The sequence below is a fragment of the Mirounga leonina genome, unplaced genomic scaffold (assembly GCF_011800145.1).
Source record: "Mirounga leonina isolate KUSES-001 unplaced genomic scaffold, KU_Mleo_1.0 Mir_447, whole genome shotgun sequence".
NCBI lineage: Eukaryota > Metazoa > Chordata > Mammalia > Carnivora > Phocidae > Mirounga > Mirounga leonina.
Genome location: NW_023270757.1, coordinates 14,276,710 through 14,297,049, shown reverse-complemented (window position 1 = coordinate 14,297,049; position 20,340 = coordinate 14,276,710). Strand labels below are relative to the sequence as shown.

At 39.6% G+C, this 20,340-nt stretch overlaps 1 protein-coding gene across 3 annotated transcripts in view; it reads right to left on the bottom strand.

Annotated features, from left to right (window-relative positions):
* The window catches only part of GLDC (glycine decarboxylase), a 148,131-nt gene that overhangs the window by 57,909 nt on the left and 69,882 nt on the right, over positions 1-20,340 (bottom strand). For all 3 annotated transcript variants that reach the window (XM_034988007.1, XM_034988009.1, XM_034988008.1), the window contains 6 exons: positions 20,182-20,317; positions 11,447-11,611; positions 4,984-5,061; positions 3,827-3,974; positions 3,124-3,320; positions 1,090-1,186 (listed from right to left, as the gene is read on the bottom strand). In XM_034988007.1, coding sequence (XP_034843898.1) covers positions 1,090-1,186; positions 3,124-3,320; positions 3,827-3,974; positions 4,984-5,061; positions 11,447-11,611; positions 20,182-20,317 — 821 coding nt within the window. The remainder of the gene's footprint in view (positions 1-1,089; positions 1,187-3,123; positions 3,321-3,826; positions 3,975-4,983; positions 5,062-11,446; positions 11,612-20,181; positions 20,318-20,340) is intronic.

Genomic DNA, 20,340 nt, shown 5'->3' with positions numbered 1-20,340 from the left:
GCCCAAATTCACCTGTAAAATTAATTTCAAACATTGAAGCAGAAAACTCCTTAATGCATTTATAACCAGACAGGCACCTTTTGGAAGAACATGAGCAGAAAGAGCAAGACAGGAGCAATCAGCTGCACAGGAAGGAGAAATATATAAGCAGGGAATTCAACAAATGAAGGGTAAACTATGGAAAGTAATAGCATCATGTAAAGTTCAATTTGCTGTCAACAGAGGAAAAGCTCTTGACAGTTGGCTCCTTCCTGTGATGAAAGAAAGAGCTCTTGGCTAAAAAGAAGCAGCCACCTTTTTGAGGCAACAAATAAGACAAGAAAACCTAGTGAGGAAACTAGTCCAAAGACCACCGGCTAGAGAACCAAATATAAGAAGACCTTATCATCTACTGCCCCTGGAGAGTCTAAAACCTGGTGGTGGTGCTTTGAACCAGTGCCCTGAGAGAAAAAAAGCACCGTATTGCCCACTGAGGTGTTGGTAAGATCTCTTTCTCTTACCCTGAATGGAGAAGATGGACCTAGAATGGATTGGATGCTCAGGAAGAGTCCTCCACCTAAGCCTAGAAACTTGGTCTCAAACACTCCTTCCTCTGACCTGAGCCCTGGGCAACTTCCAGAATCGTCAGGAACTTAGGAAGCTCCTCCTCTTTTAGTCCATCCTTTCACGAATGCCTGTCCTGAGTCCCCAGTAAGAGTATCCCACAACCACCACCAACGGGTCAATCTTGGTCACCCCCTCAAGCACAGTCACATTGCCTCCCTCACCACATTCCTAGAGGGCTTCCATTTCAACCTTAAGAGAAGGTGCCCAATCACCCACCACCCATAATGGACCTGGCCCGATGGCCAAGAATGCTAGAAACACTGACGTATGCAGTATATCCATACACAGAGCTCCAGGAAAATGCATCGTATTTTGGTTCTGACAAGACCACAGGGCTTCTCTATCAATAAGATGACACCACTTCTGATGTACACACTGGTCAGTAGGTGGTGAACGAATGAATTAACAATCGAGTGAATGCATGAGCAGCTCATTTCTGTAGATTATAAAGGGTTTAGTGGGCAAAGCAGGCATGTGACCTACCTGAGCTGTACAGATGTTGCTAGTAGCCTTGTCTCTCCGGATGTGCTGTTCCCTGGTTTGAAGAGCAAGACGGTACACTTCTTTCCCAGTGGCATCTCTGGCCCAAGAATAAAACATCTAGTTAACATATATGATCATAGCACCAAGGGTGGTCACAAAGGGACCTGTTTCTTTCCTTCCCAGATTGAAGGGAACCCAGAAATATATTTGGCTGCAAGGCCATAAAGAAACAATTCTTAAGCCATCCTGTTCTAAATAGGACTACTAATTTTTAGTATATACTTTGAGGGAAGAACTGAGATATACACAGAAAGACCAGCAATCTTGAAAGGAAACTTCCCTGGAATTACCCAGACTAATATAATGATGGTGAATGAGGATTCAATTTAAAATTAAACTTAGGGAAGATTAAATTTCACTGTGAGCATCTTGGCAGACACAGAAAAAAGGGAAATATCTGACAAAGGAGTCAACTTCTGCCCTGGAATCTAAAGCAACTGTACTGCTACAAAGAAAAAGAATGTGTTGAATCAATAAATTGTACACCTGAAATTAGTATTGCACTGTATGTTAACTGGAATTTAAGAACTTAAAAAAAGAATGTTAATAATCTTACCACTTGTCTCTAAGAAAAATTTTCCTTCTTTCCTAATACAATTGAGAATTTGGATAGGGGGCCCTGGGTGGTGCAGTGGGTTAAGCAACAGACTCCTGGTTTTAGCTCAGGTCATGATCTTAGGGTCGTGGGATCAAGCCCTGAGTAGGGCTCCTCACTCAGAGTGGGAGTCTGCTTGAGATTCTCTCTCCCTCTCCTTCTGTCCCTCCCACTCGTGCTCTCTCTCTCTCAAATAAATAAATCTTTAAAAAACAAAAAAAGAATTTGGGGACACTTGGGTGGCTCAGTCGTTAAGCCTCTGCCTTCGGCTCAGTCATGATCCCAGAGTCCTGGGATCGAGGCCCGAGTCAGGCTCCTTGCTCAGTGAAGAGCCTGCTTCTCCCTCTGCTTGCCACTCCCCCTGCTTGTGCTCACTCACTCTCTCTGACAAATAAATAAATAAATCTTAAAAATAAATTAATTAAAAAATTTAAAAATTAAAAAAAAGAAAAGATTCAACAGTCTTATCCTTTATTTCATCAAACTCTGGGTCCATTTTTTCAGTAAGATAAGAAGTTCAATATAAAAATCAGCAGAAAGGGGCACCTGGGTATATCAGTCGGTTAAGGATCTGCCTTTGACTCAGGTCATGCATGGGATGGAGCCCCACATTAGGCTCCCTGCTGAGCAGGGAGCCTGCCTCTCCCCAACTTGTGCTCTTTCTCTGACAAATAAATAAATAAAATCTTTTTTAAAAAATCAGCAGACAATAATTAATATATTAAATTCTTTTTAATTAGAAAATTTTCTGCCTCATCTTACCTGGTGAAGATACATCACTGAAAGAAACAAATGTAAGAATACTTGAAGAAACTTATTTTTACACTAAAAAGCGAGGTGCCTCTTGCTATTATGTGATAAGTTGCATTTCAAAGATTCAAATTATTCACTAATATAGACTATTCACTTGGGCTAGTAAGTCTAACTTCTTTGTAAGGTCTAAAAGGGCATGCTAAATTTCCCCAGTAATAATCATGACATTCATCTAAATTCTTAATCTGAGGAGGTGTATCAATGAGAAGCACTTGAGAGAGTACATTTAGAAATTACTAGAACAAACAAGTAGCAGGCCTCTAGGAAATAATGTGGATTACAATGTGTACATGGTAATCTCTCACTGTGCTTGTCTTTTACCTGTGTGGCATGACAATGCATTTGAGAATGAAAGTGGTGAGATATAAAACCACCTAAAATGTCCAGTCTTTCAATGCTTTTGTCAACCTAATTAAATTCACTTATGTGACTTGAATACAAGTATGTTGTAAATTATTGTGCATGGCCCAGTTAAATTCAGAGAGAAATCAACAACTTTTGTAATCAGAAGAAGAAACAGGGAAAATAATAACACAATCAAAGGGGAGAAACATGAGCTTCATTACCTTGTTACCCCCACCATTCTCCCGGGCATCATCCTCACCAAGCTTTCTCTAACAGCAAAAAAGGCTGCATGTGGTCCGCCATAGCCCAGTGGCACTCCAAATCGCTGTGAGCTGCCTAGGGCAATGTCTACCCCAAATTCTCCAGGAGGCCTCAAGATACACAGAGCTAAAAGGTCGGTAGCACAGCAGGCCAGGCTCTAGAAAGGACACAAGAGAGAAAGTGGTGGTAGTTGTCACCTTCACCCAGGGAGCAGTGAGAGAATAGCAAATTACCTGCAATATAAGCAGACAGACAGGGTTGTTTCATACCCTGTGAATTCCATTTACTCACTGATTCATTCAAAAATATTTACTGAGGGGCACCTGGGTGGCTCAGGTCATGATCTCAGGGCCCTGGGATCGAGCCCCACATCAAGCTCCCCACTCAGCAGGGGGCCTATTTAATCCCTCTCTTTCTGCCCCTCCCCCTGCTCAGGCTCTTTCTCTCTCTCTCAAATAAATTAAAATCTTTTTTTAAAAAATTACTGAGTGCTTACTATGCGCCAGAAATTAATGAACAAAATAAACTCAAGAAAAGGAGGCAGGAAGGAGAGTGCTTTACCATTCTAGGTGATACAGTTATGGAAACTAAGATGCATCAAAAAATCTTAATTCAAAGTTGGGACATACCTCCATGGACCCCCACAAGGAGAGATTTGCCTACCCCAGTCTGATGGGCCCTCTCCACAAGCTCTGTGAAGTCTTCCACCTTCCCCTCGGTGTCTGGGTACTGGAAGAGCACTCCACTAACATTGTTTCCACTGAAGTCCATTTTATGGGGTAATTTCAGCTCAATGAGAACGCCATTGTATCTGGAAAGACAGAAGACAAAGAGCAATCATGCTTTTGGTTTTCAAGAGAAAATAAAACCCCTTACAATTTATTTTCAGTGATAGCGTGCCCATATTCAGTGTCCTTCCTCATTGCCCCCCACCCCCACCTCATCCTGATACACACACACACCCATCTCACACCTGACCTTTCATTGGTAACAGAACGTCACACCATCTTGAGTGCTTCCAACAGCTTGGCTTCTGTTTCTCTCTTCCACGCTTATCACACCCATTCCCCCCTTTCTTGCCAGAACCTGCTCCTGAGAGGGTCAGGAACATGGCTTCCTAGGACTAAAGAACCAATTCCTACAACTACAGAGCAGTCACCACTTTCACCTGAGATCAGTTTTAGGTGAATGGAAAACCATCAATAAGACAAAGAGAAAGACCTTTCTTAACCACCCAGTTCCAATTCTATGTGAGAATACCCCTTCTGAAGGGATGGTGGTATGGGGTTGGGGAATATTGCCCCGTTCTTACAAGAAGAGAGCAAACAGACACACTGGCAGGTGATAGCTGTGCTGTTTTTATCTGATTACAGCACTAAACAAATACAGTACGCTTGCTTTCGTCTATATCATACCACACCTAGGCTTTATATGGATCCTTTATAAACTATGTTTGCAGTTGCACACACTAAACTCTAACAACTGTGTGAGAATTCCATTTTTCCCTCTACTTCTCAAGCCTTCCAAAACATTGCTGAAATTATTTTAATATTTTTAATTAAAACAAACAAACAAACAAACAACATGGTTACTCAATATAAAGCAAAGGCAACTAAGGCCACTTCTGTATTCTCTCAATTCTGACACATTTTACTTACTAGGCAAGATCTCAGGAAGAAAGTGGGAAGGAAAGCGAAACTGAACAACCTCAATTTAAACCAGATTCACCTCCAACCAGTTTGGAAGTAAGAGAGAGAAGCAACGGTGATGAGCATGATATATATTATCCCTGAGTTCAAAATATGAATGAAATTAATTACTTGGCTCGAGTCTGGACGACAGCTATTGTCTGTGGGTGGCAACGCGGGTCAACAAAAAATCTCTTCCTCTTGTTGTGCCTGTTGAAAAGGAAAATCACATTCAAACATGAACATTAAAGAAATCAAAGTATCTTCCAAGAATGCAAAGCAAAGGTGGTACTTAGGGAAACTCTGAGCACAATGTAAAAAATGAGTCCTTAATTCTACTGAGCAGAATTCTACTGAAATCCAATTTCCGTTCTTGAAAAGAAAACCATAGGCCCAAAATGGAGTCACTTGTGCTAGGTTCATGTCACCAAACTGGGGCTTCATACATACCTGATTATAGTTTCAACCTTCCCCAGTAATATAATCTTAACTGGTCAGTCTAGAATTTCCTGGTAAGCACCAATGAGGTAATTCACCTAATAAGACTCTTTTTGTCCCCCAAAGGAAAGTGACCTTGCTCTAAATAATCCCTTTTTTGTTTGTTTATGACTTCCTTGACACCCCCTTTAAAAACCTTTCCCTTTCAGAGGCTGCCTTCGGTTCAGGTCATGATCCCAGAGTCCTGGGATCAAGCCCCACAGCTGGGCTCTCTGCTCAGTGGGGAGTCTACTTCTCCTTCTCCCTCTGTCCCTCACCTTGCTCATGCTCTCTCCCTCTGTCTCTCAAATAAAGAAAATCTTAAAAAAATAAAAAATAGGGTGCCTGGGTGGCTCAGTTGGTTAAGCAACAGCCTTCGGCTCAGGTCATGATCCTGGAGTCCTGGGATCGAGTCCCACATTGGGCTCCCTGCTCAGTGGGGAGTCTTCTTCTCCCTCTGACCCTCCCCCCCTCATGCTCTCTCTCTCTCTCTCATTCTCTCTCTCTCTCAAATAAATAAATAAAATCCTTAAAAAAATAAAAAATAAAATAAAATAAAAACCTTTCCCTTTCACATTGGACAGCAACATGTAAAAGAATGAAACTGGACCACTTTCTTATACCATACACAAAAATAAGTTCGGAATGGATGACAGGCCTAAATATGAGACATGAAACCACAAAAATCCTAGAGAAGAACACAGGCAGTAACCTCTTTGACATTGGCCAAAGCAACTTCTTACTAGATATGTCAACTGAGGCAAGGGAAACAAAAGCAAAAATGAACTACTGGAACTTCATCAAGATAAAAAGCCTCTGCACAGCTAAGGAAACAATCAACAAAACTAAAAGGCAATCTACTGAATGGGAGAAGACATTTGCAAATGCTCTGATAAAGGGTTAGCATCCAAAATATATAAAGAACTTATAAAACTCAACACCCCAAAAGCAAATATTCCAGTTAAAAAATGGGCAGAAGACATGAATAGACATTTTTCCAAAGAAGACATCCAGGTGGCCAACAGACACATGAAAAGATGCTCAACATCACTCATCATCAGAGAAATACAAATCAAAACTGTAAAAAGATATTATCTCACACCTGTCAGAATGGCTAAAATCAACAACACAGGAAACAACAGGTCTTGGCAAGCATGTGGAGAAAGAGGAACGCTCTTGCACTGTTGGTGGGAATGCGAACTGGTGCAGACATTCTGGAAAACAGCATGGAGGTTCTTCAAAAATTTAAAAATAGAACTAACCTATAATCCAGCAATTGCATTACTAGGTATTTACCCAAAGGATACAAAAATACTGGTTCAAAGGGTACACGCACCCCAATGTTTACAGCAGCATTATCAACAATAGCCAATTGTTGGAAAACAATTGGAAACAGCTCAATTGTCCATTGCCTGATGAATGGATAAAGAAGATGTGATCTGTATACACACACACACACACACACACACACACACACACACAGGAATATTACTCAGCCATAAAAAAGAATGAAATCTTGGGACGCCTGGGTGGTTCAGCCGGTTAAGCGTCTGCCTTCGGCTCAGGTCATGATCCCAGGGTCCTGGGATCGAGTCCCACATGGGGCTCCTTGCTCAGTGAGGAGCCTGCTTCTCCCTCTCCCTCTGTCTGCTGATCCCGACTGTGCTCTCTCTCTCTCTCTCTCTGATAAATAAAATCTTTAAAAAATTAAATTAAATTAAATTTAAAAAAAAAGAATGAAATCTTGCCATTTGCAATGATGTGACTAAAGCTAGGGAGTATTATGCTAAGCCAAATAAGTCACTCAGCAAAAGACAAATACCATATGATTTCACTCATATGTGGAATTTAAGAAACAAAACAGATGAACGTAGGAGAAAAAAAAAAAAGGGAAGTAAACCAAGAAACAGACTCCAAACCACAGAGAACAAACTGAGGGTTGCTGGAGGAGCGGTGGGTGGAGAATGGGCTAAATAGATGATGGGTATTAAGGAGGGCACTTGTGATGAGCACTGGGTATTGTATGTAAGTGATGAATTACTAAATTTCACACCTGAAACTAATATTACATTGTATCTTAACTAACTGGAATTTAAATAGAAACTTGAAAAAAATAAAATTAAATCAGATGTTAAAAAAAAATCCTTTCCCTTTCTGTAGCCCTTTGTCGCTCCTTTATTTGCTAGAGGGGATGCTGTCCGATTCATGAATCATTGAATAAAGCCAATTAGATCTTCAAATTTACTCAGCTGAATTTGGGTGTTTTTTTTAAAAAAAAAAAAACACCATTCCAACCCCATTTAGCAAAATCAATCTTAAACCGGCTTAAATTTATTTTAAATATGCTAAGTTAAAAGAAATAAAAACAGGATAGTGATGGGGTACAAGTAGAATTAAAAACTAACTCTTGAAATAAAAAACATCTGAGAATTTTACTGCCAAAGAAGCTTATCTAAGCCAAATGTCCTCATTCGACAGAGGATGAAAAGGACTCAGAGAAGTGACATGGGCAGGACCACACAGCTACTAAAGGACCTAAATGCTGGGAGTTTTCTAAAAGTTCCTGATTTCAGGAAACGAAACTGATGGAGATTGTTAAAAAGAAAACCATAGGCCCAAAATGGTGTTTCTTGGGCCGTGCCCAGTCACCAAACCAGGGCTTAATACCTAAGCTAATTGCGGTTTCAACCTCCTCCAGAAATGTAGTCTTAACCTGTGAGTCAGGAATTTTCCGATAAGCACAAAGGAGGTGATCTGTCACATGAGCTTTCTCCATCCACCAAAGGCTAGAAGAGGTCATCTGTATAATAAGACCCCCTGTCATTCCCCCTAAGGGAAGGTGATCTTGCCTGAAACAAATCTTTCTTTTCTTTTGCTTATCACATTCTTGCCCCACCTTCCTTCCTATAAAAAAACCTTTCATTTTGTACAACTCCTCAGGGAGACTTTCTACCTGCTAGATAGAATGCTGCCCAATTTATGAATCATTTAATAATAAAGCCAATTAGATCTTCAAATATGCTTGGTTGAATTGTTTTTTAACAGGATACATAACAGTGCATGTATCATGAGCACATCTGGGTAAAAAGGGTGGGGAACACATGTACATTGTGCTATGCATTTAATTTCCCAGAAAGATACACAATTAACAACAGCTTTCTCAATGGAACAGGACTGAGAAACAGTATGTTCACTTCATTATGTTTTCTACTGTTTGCATATTTTTCCCACTCTGAACAGGTATTTTTATAATAAACATAAATTTAATAGAGGATTAGGTAGAGTTGTATAGATAAAAAAAGCTATTAATTATCCAAAGCACAATGCTCTTCACAGTGTGAATCTAAATAAATTGGGAGAAAAGAGCCATCTGAGCCTAAACGACCTAAGATGGAAACAAAAACACTGCTATTTTAATTTTTATTATTATTTTATTTATCTTTCCAAAGATAAAAACCACAAGGCTGCTTTTCAAATTAAATGCAGGCCTGAAGATATGAGAATTAAGAGAGAGGAAGTAGATTTAGCATTTGCAGAGCAAATCAAGCATTTGCAGAGCTATAGCTCATTAACTCAAATCAGTTCAGGACCAAATCCCCGAACCATCAACCAGAAAGGCCTCAGCTTCTCCAAGTGTGAAATGGAAGCTCTTAAGAAAGAGAGGCAGAGGGAGATGAGAAAGCAGCAAGAAGGTGGATAAGGATGAGATAAGATGAAAATGTGAAAAGCTGAGAATAGAGAAGCATTCCTTTCTGGCTGTCTACCCAGGATCAGGAGGAAGAGCCTAAGCCCACCTCTAAGGCTGCTTGGGAAGCAGAATAACCTGTGGCTGGAAATTTAGAGGTTTTCATACCTGCTAAGGAGGTTTGGGGTTCACTACGGCAATGTTGTGATTTATAAGAAATATATATTTGGTCATGACCAAATTTTTAATATATCAATATCAAAATATTTCATATTTTCATTTATATTTAGTCTTCCTCCACAGTTCTTGGCTCGTAGCTCCCCAAACTTCCTAACTGTGGAGAATGTAAAGATGTCTTTTTTTATGTTAATTAGGTGACTTTTGGAGAATGTCCATGAATGCGGTTTGGTTGCCAGAGGAGCCAACCCTGTGATTAGAGGGCTGGAACTTTTAGTCCCACCTCCCAACCTCAGAAGGAAGAGGGGTTGGAGGTCAAACCAACAGCCAAGGGGCGCCTGGGTGGCTCAGTCGTTAAGCGTCTGCCTTTGGCTCAGGTCATGATCCCAGGGTCCTGGGATCGAGCCCCGCATCGGGCTCCCTGCTCCACGGGAAGCCTGCTTCTCCCTCTCCCTCTCCCCCTGCTTGTGTTCCTTCTCTCGCTATCTCTCTCTGTCAATAAATAAATATTTAAAAAAAAAAAACCAACAGCCAATTGCCAATGATTTAATCAATTTTGCCTATGTAATGAAGCCTCCATAAAAAACCATAATGGACGGCATTTGGAGAACTTCGGGTCGATGAATGGGTGGAGATTGGAGGCGAATGGTGTAGCTAAGAGAGCATGGATGCTCCACGCCTTTCCCACATACCTTGCCTTATGTATCACTCCCATTTGGCTATTCTTGTTTTTTCCTTTAATAATAAACCAGTGATCTAGTAAGTAATGTTTCTGAGTTCTGTGAGTTGCTCTAGCAAATTAAATGAACTTGAGGAGGGTGTCCTGGAAACATCTGGTTTATAGCCAGGCATGCAGAAGCAAAGGAAATAACGTGGGCTCGCCACTGACATATGAAGTGGGGTGTGGTGAAGTGAGTCAGGGGGGCAGGGCAGTCTCGTAAGACTGAACCCTCAACCCCTGGAATCTGATGCTATCTCCAGATAGATTGTGTCAGAATTGAGTTGAAGTCTTGGACATCCTGCTGCTGTTAAAGAATTATTTGTTGGTGTGGGGAAAACCTCGATGCACACATTGGACTTGGTACCAGAACCAATTTAACCATCCCTAAGTATCTGGAAGCCAAAAAAGAGAGTTACATGGGCATTCAGAGCCAGAGGCACAAAACCTCACAGACACACCGTGAATATGGGCGGATTTCCCAACCAGATGACATCTACATGTGAACCCTACTAGGAAGGTAAGCTCAAAAGTACTCACAAGGCCAAGAACAAAGGAAAATGGGGAACTGGAGAGCAATTGTTAACTATATACCATGACCCAGCAATTCTACTTCTAGAAATGCATCCTCAGGAAATCATCAGAACTTTTGACAAAATTGATTCTAAAGATGTAAAACAATAGCATCTGTAACAGGAAAAGATGGTATCAAGGTGAATGTATAACAATAGAGGTGAAGTTACATAAATTGGGGTACTTTCGTGCAAGTGAGTACTACCAGGTAGTCAATAAAAGCCATGTCCTAGAAAGCTGACTAAGGCAAATCTTCTCACAATATATTGTTAAATACAAGAAAACAAGGTCTAAAACATTTAAATACAACCTAAAACAATATGCTTCATGAAAGATGGCATTTGTGTATTACAGTACAGACTGCCAGTTCTTACCCAATATCCATTCTCCCCTTTACCAATAGTAATAGAACCCTAATACGTAGGGCACAGCAGTGTGCCCATCTAATAAAAACTGCATTTCCCCAGGTCATTTGTAGGTATGGGTGGTCAATGAAGCATAAAGTTGCTGAGTGCAAGTTGCCAAAAAACTCTTTCAAGAGGACTTAATTAGCTAGCAGCACCCTTGCCCCTGTCCTTCTTCATGGGTGCAGAGGTCATAGTTAAAGCCCCAGCAGTCATCTTGCGACCATGAGGACAAAGGCCTCACACTGAAGATGGCACAGAAAGAGAGGAACCTGATACTATCTCAGAGCTCCTGTAACATCCCTGAACTTAACACTATGGATGAGGAGAGCCAAATGTTTTTCTTATGTAATGTTAAATGGTAAACAACAGTGGCTTTAAAAGCCACTATTTTTTCAGATTTTTTTGTTCTCTCAGCTGACTGGTATAATGCTACTGTGTGCGCGCGCGCGTGTGTGCGTGTGCGTATGAGAAGAGGTGAGTTACAGGGCACTGAAGGGCTAGTCCCGCCCGCACAGCGGGAGATACTGAAGGATGTCCCTCGCCCTGTGGGCCTCTCACCTGTGGCACAGCTGCATCGCCTCTGCGGCCGCTGTGGCCTCATCCAGCAGGGACGCGTTGGCCATGTCCATGCCTGTGATGTCGCACACCATGGTCTGGTAGTTTAGTAAACTCTCCAGTCTCCCCTGAGACACTTCTGGCTGGTATGGAGTATACTGGGTGATCCTATGAAAGACACAAAAGGCCATGTCCAAACTGTGACTCCACTATTCAGAAAAGTGTACAAAATGTCTTCACTTTGGAATTCAGTAATTGAAATTTAAGTTTTTGTGTTCTTTGAGAACTGTGGATCAGTCAGCTTCCCTTGAGAATTATATATCAGTAAGGAAGCTCAGACTTAAATCACAGTAACAATATTATCTTTTGTTTGGGCATATTCAGTACTTATGTTTCTTTCTATCTCTTTAAGGTACTTCTTAATCTTACATTTCTATTTTAATAACCTTATCATATGTGTTTTATTGTAAGCTGGTTCTTAAAATCCACTTGAGCTTACCTATGGTAATATAAACAGAAATTTTACTTCCTGTTATCTTTCTGCTAGCTAAAAACCTATCTCAATCACAGTCCACAACAGGAAAGCATCTAAGAATCTACTATCTAATACTCAAACTGTTGTTTTATGGGGATCTTTGTTTAATACTAAGCAGGAGGAATTCTATGTACTCCTAGGAAATTAACAGAGGTCTATTTAAGAATCTTGACTATTCAGGGGCACCTGGGTGGCTCAGTCGGTTAAGAGTCAGCCTTCAGCTCAGGTATGATCCCAGGGTCCTGGGATTGAGCCCCGCATCGGGCTCCCCACTCGGGGGGAAGCCTGCTTCTCCCTCTCCCTCTGCCTGATGCTCCCCATTTGTGTGCTCTCTGTCAAATGAATAAATAAAATCTTAAAAAAAAAAGAATCCTGACTATTCAGTTATTAAGAGTCTGCAAAAGTTAACTCAAAATTCAAGGATATAAATGGTTAGAAGGCAGTATAGACATGAGTTTTAATATTATATCCTCTAGTTATTAGCCACAAATATTTCTTTAGGTATTTGAGTTAACACACTTAGTGCCTTCATACTTTTTTTTCATTCCTTCATTCACTCATCCTACAAATATTACTGCATGCCTGTAAGTGACAAGAACTAGGATAGGTTCTGCTGACGATACATCATAAGCAAATGGATAACAGTCCCTGATCTCAAGAGTATACTGTAATGGGGAAAAAGAGACAATAAATAAATGAAATCATTTCAGAGTGATAAATATTTTAAAGAAAATAAAATCAGGTGGTATAATAGAGGACTTGTGACACAGCTGCTATCTTTTCACCAAGAATCCATTCACTCTACCAAAATGGGTCAGACTGGGGTCCATGCTCCCACACGTGATTGACATGGTTTCATAATTCTATTGTTTTTGTTCTTCTAAGCCAGAAAAGTATTAGGAAAAAATTTAGGCTTTTTTTTTCAAGCCTTATCCCTTTCTGTCTTGCTCTGGTAATCATGTGCAGGATATTTCTATCCTTTCTCTTTCCTTTTTGAAGGCTTTGAAATTAATACTTCATATATTTGAGGGGGAGTGGGTGGGGAAACTTGCCTTACCAAGCAGTAAAATGTCAAGACTTTGAAATAGTCTTCCCGAAACTTTTATTGGCATAGTTGTGTGTGTGTATGTGTGTGTGTGTATAGCAGAGTACATTTTTGCTTCAGTTAACTCCTTGAACAGCCTGGCTTAGCAACTGTAAATCAGTTTGCCAAATTCTAAGTGGGTGGTGAACTGGAATGAATGAGGCACACAATACATGTTGTAGGCAAAGTAGAAAAGGAATCCGAGTAGAATTGGGGTCATACAAAAGGCAAAGACAAGGAGTAATTGTGACCTCACATCAGATAAGACTTTCACACACAGCATAGCCTGACACCACAAAGACATGCTTAGATTGCCTGGCTAACATGAAGCTTTCATTTTACTCAGAGTCATTATTTTACATATAGACAGACACACAAACTTGCTCATGCACACACCCGAGCATACACATATTAGCTAGTCCATCCAATAAATGGGAAAGATTCAGTATACCCATAGACACAGAAAATACAATAGGAATAGAGAGAGCAATATTCCAGAGAATTCATCACAGCCTGGAATATTGAAAAATTAGTAACAACAATAGAAGAGCAACAAAACTAAGTGTCCATCGAAAAGAAAACAATTAAATAGACACTATGCATACATAATACTACACATTTATTGAAAATGATGTATAAAAGAATAATTTCTGACATGGAGATGCTCCTGATATATATTTAAAATGTACAGTGCCAAATACCATGATCCCATTTTTGTAAATTTGTAAAAACAAATGAACCAAAGTGTAAACAGTGTTTTTTCTCTGGGTGGTAAGATTAAAAGTAATTTTTACTTTCTTTTTATTGTATTCTGAATGTAAAAGACCTCAGCTACCATTTATTAACCATTTTCTGTGTCAGGAACTTATTTACAACCTTTTTCTGATTATCTTACACCTGTTTATTGTAAAAAGTTGGAAAACTCAGGTAGCTGTGGAGACAATAAAATCACCTATTATCCCAAAACTCCAAGATAACAACAGTTACCATTTACATGCTTTCTTTTCAATGTTTTTTTTTTTCTTTTGTGAAAGACACACTCAACTATCCTGCCCATCTTTCTGTTGTGCTGTCTGCCACTTGCTGATTTGTGACTTTTCTTTAAGATCCTTTTTTTCTCCAACTTTATTGAGATAATCAACAAAACAATATATATTTAAAGTGTACAAGGGCACCTGGGTGGCTCGTCAGTAGAGCATCCGACTTAATTTTAGGGTAGTGTGTTCAATTGGGTGTGGAGTCTACTTAATAAAATAAGATAAATAAAATAAAATAAATGATATGATTTGATATACATATTTTGTTAGATGATTACCACAATAGGTAATTAATTTACTCTTTTCTATATCATAATCATATTTATATTTAAAATAAGATTATACTCTATGTAAAGTCTTCTGCCCTGATTTTATTTCTTAACATTATGCCATGGACAATTTCTAATAACTTTAATACTGTTCCACAACATAATTTTAATTGTTATGTGGCATTAAATCATCTTATTTACCATAATTTATTTAAGTCCCCTCAAATTAAATATTACTTTTGGTTTTAAATATCAGAACTAGTGTAACAGTGAACAGCCTTCTCTTTGTCTTATTTCCTTCAGATAAATTCCTGGAAGTGGAATTCTGAATTGTATATGATAATTAATTTTAAGGTTCTCAGATATTGCCATGTTCCTCTCCAGAAATATCATACCCTATACGTAACTCTCTTAAGTAGTATAGTGATTCACAGATTTCCCTGCATTATCATGATACTAGTACTAAGAAGCCCTGGGTTTCAACCTTAATTCTTTAATGTACTACCTGTGAATTGGGACAAGTAACTAAATCTCTCTCTTCCAATTTCTCCTGGTGATCAATGAAGATAACATCACCTATATCATAGGTTCTTAGCACTCAAAGGAGGTTAATATATACAAAGCATGTGGAACGGTAAAATCCTGCCCAAATATTCGTTGTCTTAAAAAGGTTTTTTCCCCCTCTGTTTTGATCTTTAAGAGGATTCACTCATAGTTCTGTTCAGATATTATTAGATATTTGTATTTGGAAAGGGTTTTTTTCTGAAAATTTATCACATCTCATGTCAGCTTCACACTGCCTATTCTTCCTCCAACTAGATCCCCAAACAAACTAGTTTCTCTTCCTAAAAATTCTTATTCCTTCAATGCTGTGCCAATTCTCAAAGTAGAAACTGCAGGTCTTTTGAGCCCAAATCATGATCAATTCCCATTAGTCTTCCTTCCAATGTCCCATATCCACCCCTTCATCTTTGTTGCCTTACTGCCCTAATGCTGTGCTTAAAATAGGAACTTACTGAATATCTGTGGTGCAGAAGTGTGTAGTATTTGACTTCCCTGCTTAAATGGAGATGGCTCCCCATTACCTACAGGAAAAAACCCAAACCTCCCAAGCACAGTCCTCCATACCTGAGACTGCACTGTTCCTTTGATAACAGACTTTGAGATTTAATACTCCCTTCCCTCACCAACCTTTCTCACCTTACTCAACACTTTCATAAGCCCAAAGTTAGTCTGATGCTGATTAGCCTTTCTAAAGGTAGAGAGTTTTGTAATTGTTTTCTTGCAAAAATAAACATATGATCCCACTTCTTTTACTTATAGTCTACCCATTTTCTACACCACTAAAATATCAGGTATTAAAGGTCTTAACAAGCCTCTATTAAAAAACTCCAGCCAGTGAGTCTGAAGCCCAAGGACACTAACAAACCCTCATTTCAGGAGAAAAATGCTAACAGAGGGCCTGCTGTCATGTATGCAAAGGTTTAGTTGACTCAATTAGGCAAAATGTGGTGATTAAGAAAGTGTTTCTGTGATCTACATTTTCTGTATTTCTTTTTTTAAAAAAAGATTTTATTTTTAAATAATCTCTACATCCAACATGGGGCTCAAAATCTCAGTGCCAAGACCAAGAGTCACATGCTCTACCAACTAAGCCAGCCAGGCACCCCTACATTTTCTATATTTCAACTATTTAACTCATTTCTATTTATAGATATATTTTAATATATTTTTAAAGCATCTGTACATCCAAGAAGGCATTTTGTCAGGCTCAAACAGGATGCTTGATATCTTCAACATGGCATTAACATTTATCCCAAAATAATCAGTATTTTCTATGACTTTTGGGCTGTGACTTTCTTGTGAGATTGAGAAAGAATGAGGTATTGCAGTAGGACAAACATTCATAAGATTCTCTCATTTTAATCCCAGTGCCAAAGTTACACAAAACAGAAATAGCCACAAAGAAAATGTTAAGTCCTTTTATATTAAATACTGATGCTATCAGCAGTCAAAGTTTTGTTAACAGTGGGCCCCATAAAATAAAATTCTGGACCTGATGCAAGTTTTCTTGTAAGAGCCCAAATGTTTGTATTCTTTTGAAGCTATGTTGTCCATTTATTTTCACCTCACGTCACCGGAATTTGTTGGTGCCGTCTCTATGGAAACCATTCAGAACAGAAGGGTGATACTGTGAAATCTCCTCACCCTCATGTGCACAGTCCTCCCTATCAGTGCTGGTGAGGTACAGTATTACCCTCTGGTTCAAATCAACTTTCAGTGAATGGAAAGGAGCAATATTTAAAATGCTCCCAAAAACCAGGACTGAAAAGCAAAAACAACATTGTCTTCCTCTCAAAATGCTGGCAGCTCCTAAAGTAAATTAACACATCCACTCACAGCCAGGAAGCAATACGGTGAATATTCTCTATGGCCACCAAGAGTGAAGGCCACAGGCCAATATTCCGACAGCTAAAATGCTGCAGCTCATTCATGTACTTTTGAGGCTTATTTTGTAAGGAGAAAGGCCATTCCCTTTTGAAATCAAACTTGGAGTTCAACCATGCAAACTTTTATCAGTACCACAGTGGGAAAGAAGCCTCAGCAATGCAAATATATTCGCACACACACCCAAAGCAAAAAAACTAGTTCTTTGATGGTTCTTTCCTTTCTCTTACTGATGAAGAAATGAAGCATACTGAAACTAAAAGCTCTGGCCAGGGATGGCAAGGCAGGAGTGATCAGGCCAACAGATCTGGCTCCTGTAATGATGGGACATGAGCAACTTCATCCAGGACAAGGCACTCTGGTCAACCAGGACTGTTTTGCTTCCCATCCATCCAGGCTGACCACCGCCCTACCTTAGACAAATGCTTTGTGCGTCAGAACTACAGGTCTGGACTTGAGGCAGCAGATGACGACGGTCTGAACTGATGGCCAAACACATCAACTCCTCACAGACTCAAATGCACAGAAACCAGTTATGCTTGTGGGTGGTATGATGGTAAGTGAATATAAGTTCACATGTCATAGTCGCCACAGTGGGTTTATTCCTGTACTAAGAACACTTTGTGCAAAGTTTGAGATTAAATAGGGTATCAGGTTTACTTTTCAAAATGCCAAAACTGAGGGCGCCTGGGTGGCTCAGTCGGTTAAGCGTCTGCCTTCGGCTCAGGTCATGATCTCAGGGTCCTGGGATCGAGCCCCACGTCAGGCTCCTTGCTCAGCGGGGAGTCTGCTTCTCCCTCTGCTCCTCCCCTCCCTCTTGTACTCTCTCTCTCTCAAATAAATAAAATCTTTTTAAAAAATGCCAAAACTGTCAAAAAGTTCATATTCCTAGATGAGTCTGCATATTAGTGTGTGTGTGTGTGTGTGTATTAGAGATGGCTTGATGTTTTAAGGAGAGAATGAGGGAGCAGGGAGGGCATAAGCAGGAGCTCAGTGGAATCAGGGAAATGAAAAATTACAAAAATCAGGAAGGAGTGTAAAATTCATCTGGGTTTAGGGGCGCCTGGGTGGCTCAGTTGGTTAAGCGACTGCCTTCGGCTCAGGTCATGATCCTGGAGTCCCGGGATCGAGTCCCGCATCAGGCTCTCTGCTCGGCAGGGAGTCTGCTTCTCCCTCTGATGCTCCTCCCTCTCATGCTCTCTGTCTCTCATTCTCTCTCTCAAATAAATAAATAAAATCTTAAAAAAAAAAAACCAATTAATTAAAAAAAAAATTCATCTGGGTTTGCTAACTGGTGCTCATAGAAGTTAGGCTCCCACCCTGCACAGAGGCTGAGAGGGCCCTATCTTTAGGTGTTGACTACAACAAAACAGTAAAATTTTTTGGCAGCTTTGAGTTTTTTGCACAGGTACTTTCCTATTTTCTGTTTTTAAGGTAAAAAAATGGACTAATGGATGTCTCAATAGTCTGTCTTATGATGGTAGGTGGAGAGCCTCTTATATAAGGCAATTATTTCTAAGAATTCTGATCACTGAGAACTCAAGTTAAATCTAACAAAATTTATTAAATAAAATATTTTACAAAAGATGCAAAGTGTTCAGCAATTTTTTAAGATTTATTGCAGTGGAGGATGTACTTGGGTATTTCAAAAGCTCATGTGGGGGCAATTTATGATTTCCCATAGAGAAGCCTACCTTCCCTTTACTATGTTGATTTTTTTATATATGCTAACCTGAAAGACAATCTTTACATCTTACTCTAAATACCTTTGAATTACAGAGGCAATTGCTTATTCTGTCCTCACATAATATTGGTTGTACTAGAAATTAAAGTTACTCCTTATATCAAGTGCTATGCATTGAAACTTGTTTTTTAAATGTTAACTTGCACTGCGGTGTCTGGGTGGTTCAGCTGGGTGAGCGTCCGACTCTAGATTTCGGGTCAAGGAATGATCTCAGGTCCTGGGATCAAGCCCATGTCGGGCTCTGTGCTCAGTGTGGAGTCTGCTTGCGGTTCTCTCTCCCTCTGCCCCTCCCCCATTCACACTTTCTATCTCTAAAATAAATAAAATCTTGAATAAATAAATAAATATTAAGTGGCACTGTGTATATTAATGTAAAACAATGTTAATTTACTCAACTTTCCAGCTTACACCGCCTGGGATATCCGTGTAAGATGCTAATTTTTACGAATTGTTATAGTTTCAGGTTATTTATAATACTTGATGTTTTGTAAAACTCAAATACTACTATACTGTATTTATGGACCAAATAAATGGACTCTGCATACTTGTCATACATGCTTGCATAGTTAAAATGGTTATTTCTTACACCAACTAACTGAAAGAAAAAAGTCATCTAGGAATTATTGCCTCCCCACTCCATTTCTATGCTAGAAATAAGTGCACACATTCCTTTTGAGACTAAGTTCTCAATTGAAATAAAGTTTCAATTTAAAGATGCTGGTGTATACAGTGATGCTGATCCAAAAACAAGGAAAAGAAAGGCCCAGGAATCCCCATCTTTCCTCCTCTACAGTCAGACAATATTTCCCAATGGCCAGAGAAGCAGATGGGCTGGTCTTTGGAGCCAGGACTTCTCCCTGACAAAAATATCCAAGGTGTTGAGATGTGAACCTCTGTTTTGTTCTTTCTGTCATACAGCCAACTACTGTACATATGAGATGTGGGAATGAGAACAGATCACACACCTGAGGATGTGCGGCTCAGCCCTTTCTTTTGCTGCTTCTAGAAGAGCCTGTTCACAGAATACATATGTTCTCTTTCTCTACAAAGTGCTAAGTAATAAACCGGATATTTTAATCTCCATTTACCTGCTACTACATCTGCTTTTTCAATTGGTCATGTACAGAATATGGGGGGGGGGGTGATAAAGGATACTCTTAAAATCCTGAGAAGATAATGGACTAAGATTCTGACTCACTGAGTAAGCTCAGACATAATCTTAAAAAAAAAAAAAGACATAGCCTTAAAATCCCAGTGTCTCCAAAGAATAAACCCCTGAATCTGCCCACCTACAAGTTGACATCTTGCTCAATATGCTTACAAAGACAGAACAGACATTAAATTAGAGAGGACGAGATTACCAGCATCCACATTTTAGAGCTCTAAAATTTTTTATGGGAATAAAAGTGGAAAGAAACTCTATATTTCCTCTACATTTGAGTAAGGAAATTTCCCAAGCCAGAGAAAACCAAGTAGGTCCTTGGAGGTTAGAGACAACACAGGAGTGTAGATGTCAGTGTATAAGTTCTGACACTCCAAGGGGTAAGGAGGTGTGGGGAAACTGGGAGAATCATGCAAATCAAAACATAGTACTCTTGTTTTCAATCTAATAATACATTACCATCCTGCATTCTCCAGTAAATTCCGTAAAATCGTCTGTGGCACGAAGCAGTTATAATAGCCCATGCCCATATACGATCTCCAGATCTGGTTTTTGCTGGAAATGGCATGCAGAGTTGTAAGGATTTCATTTTCACCTGATTATAAGAAAGAGAGAAAT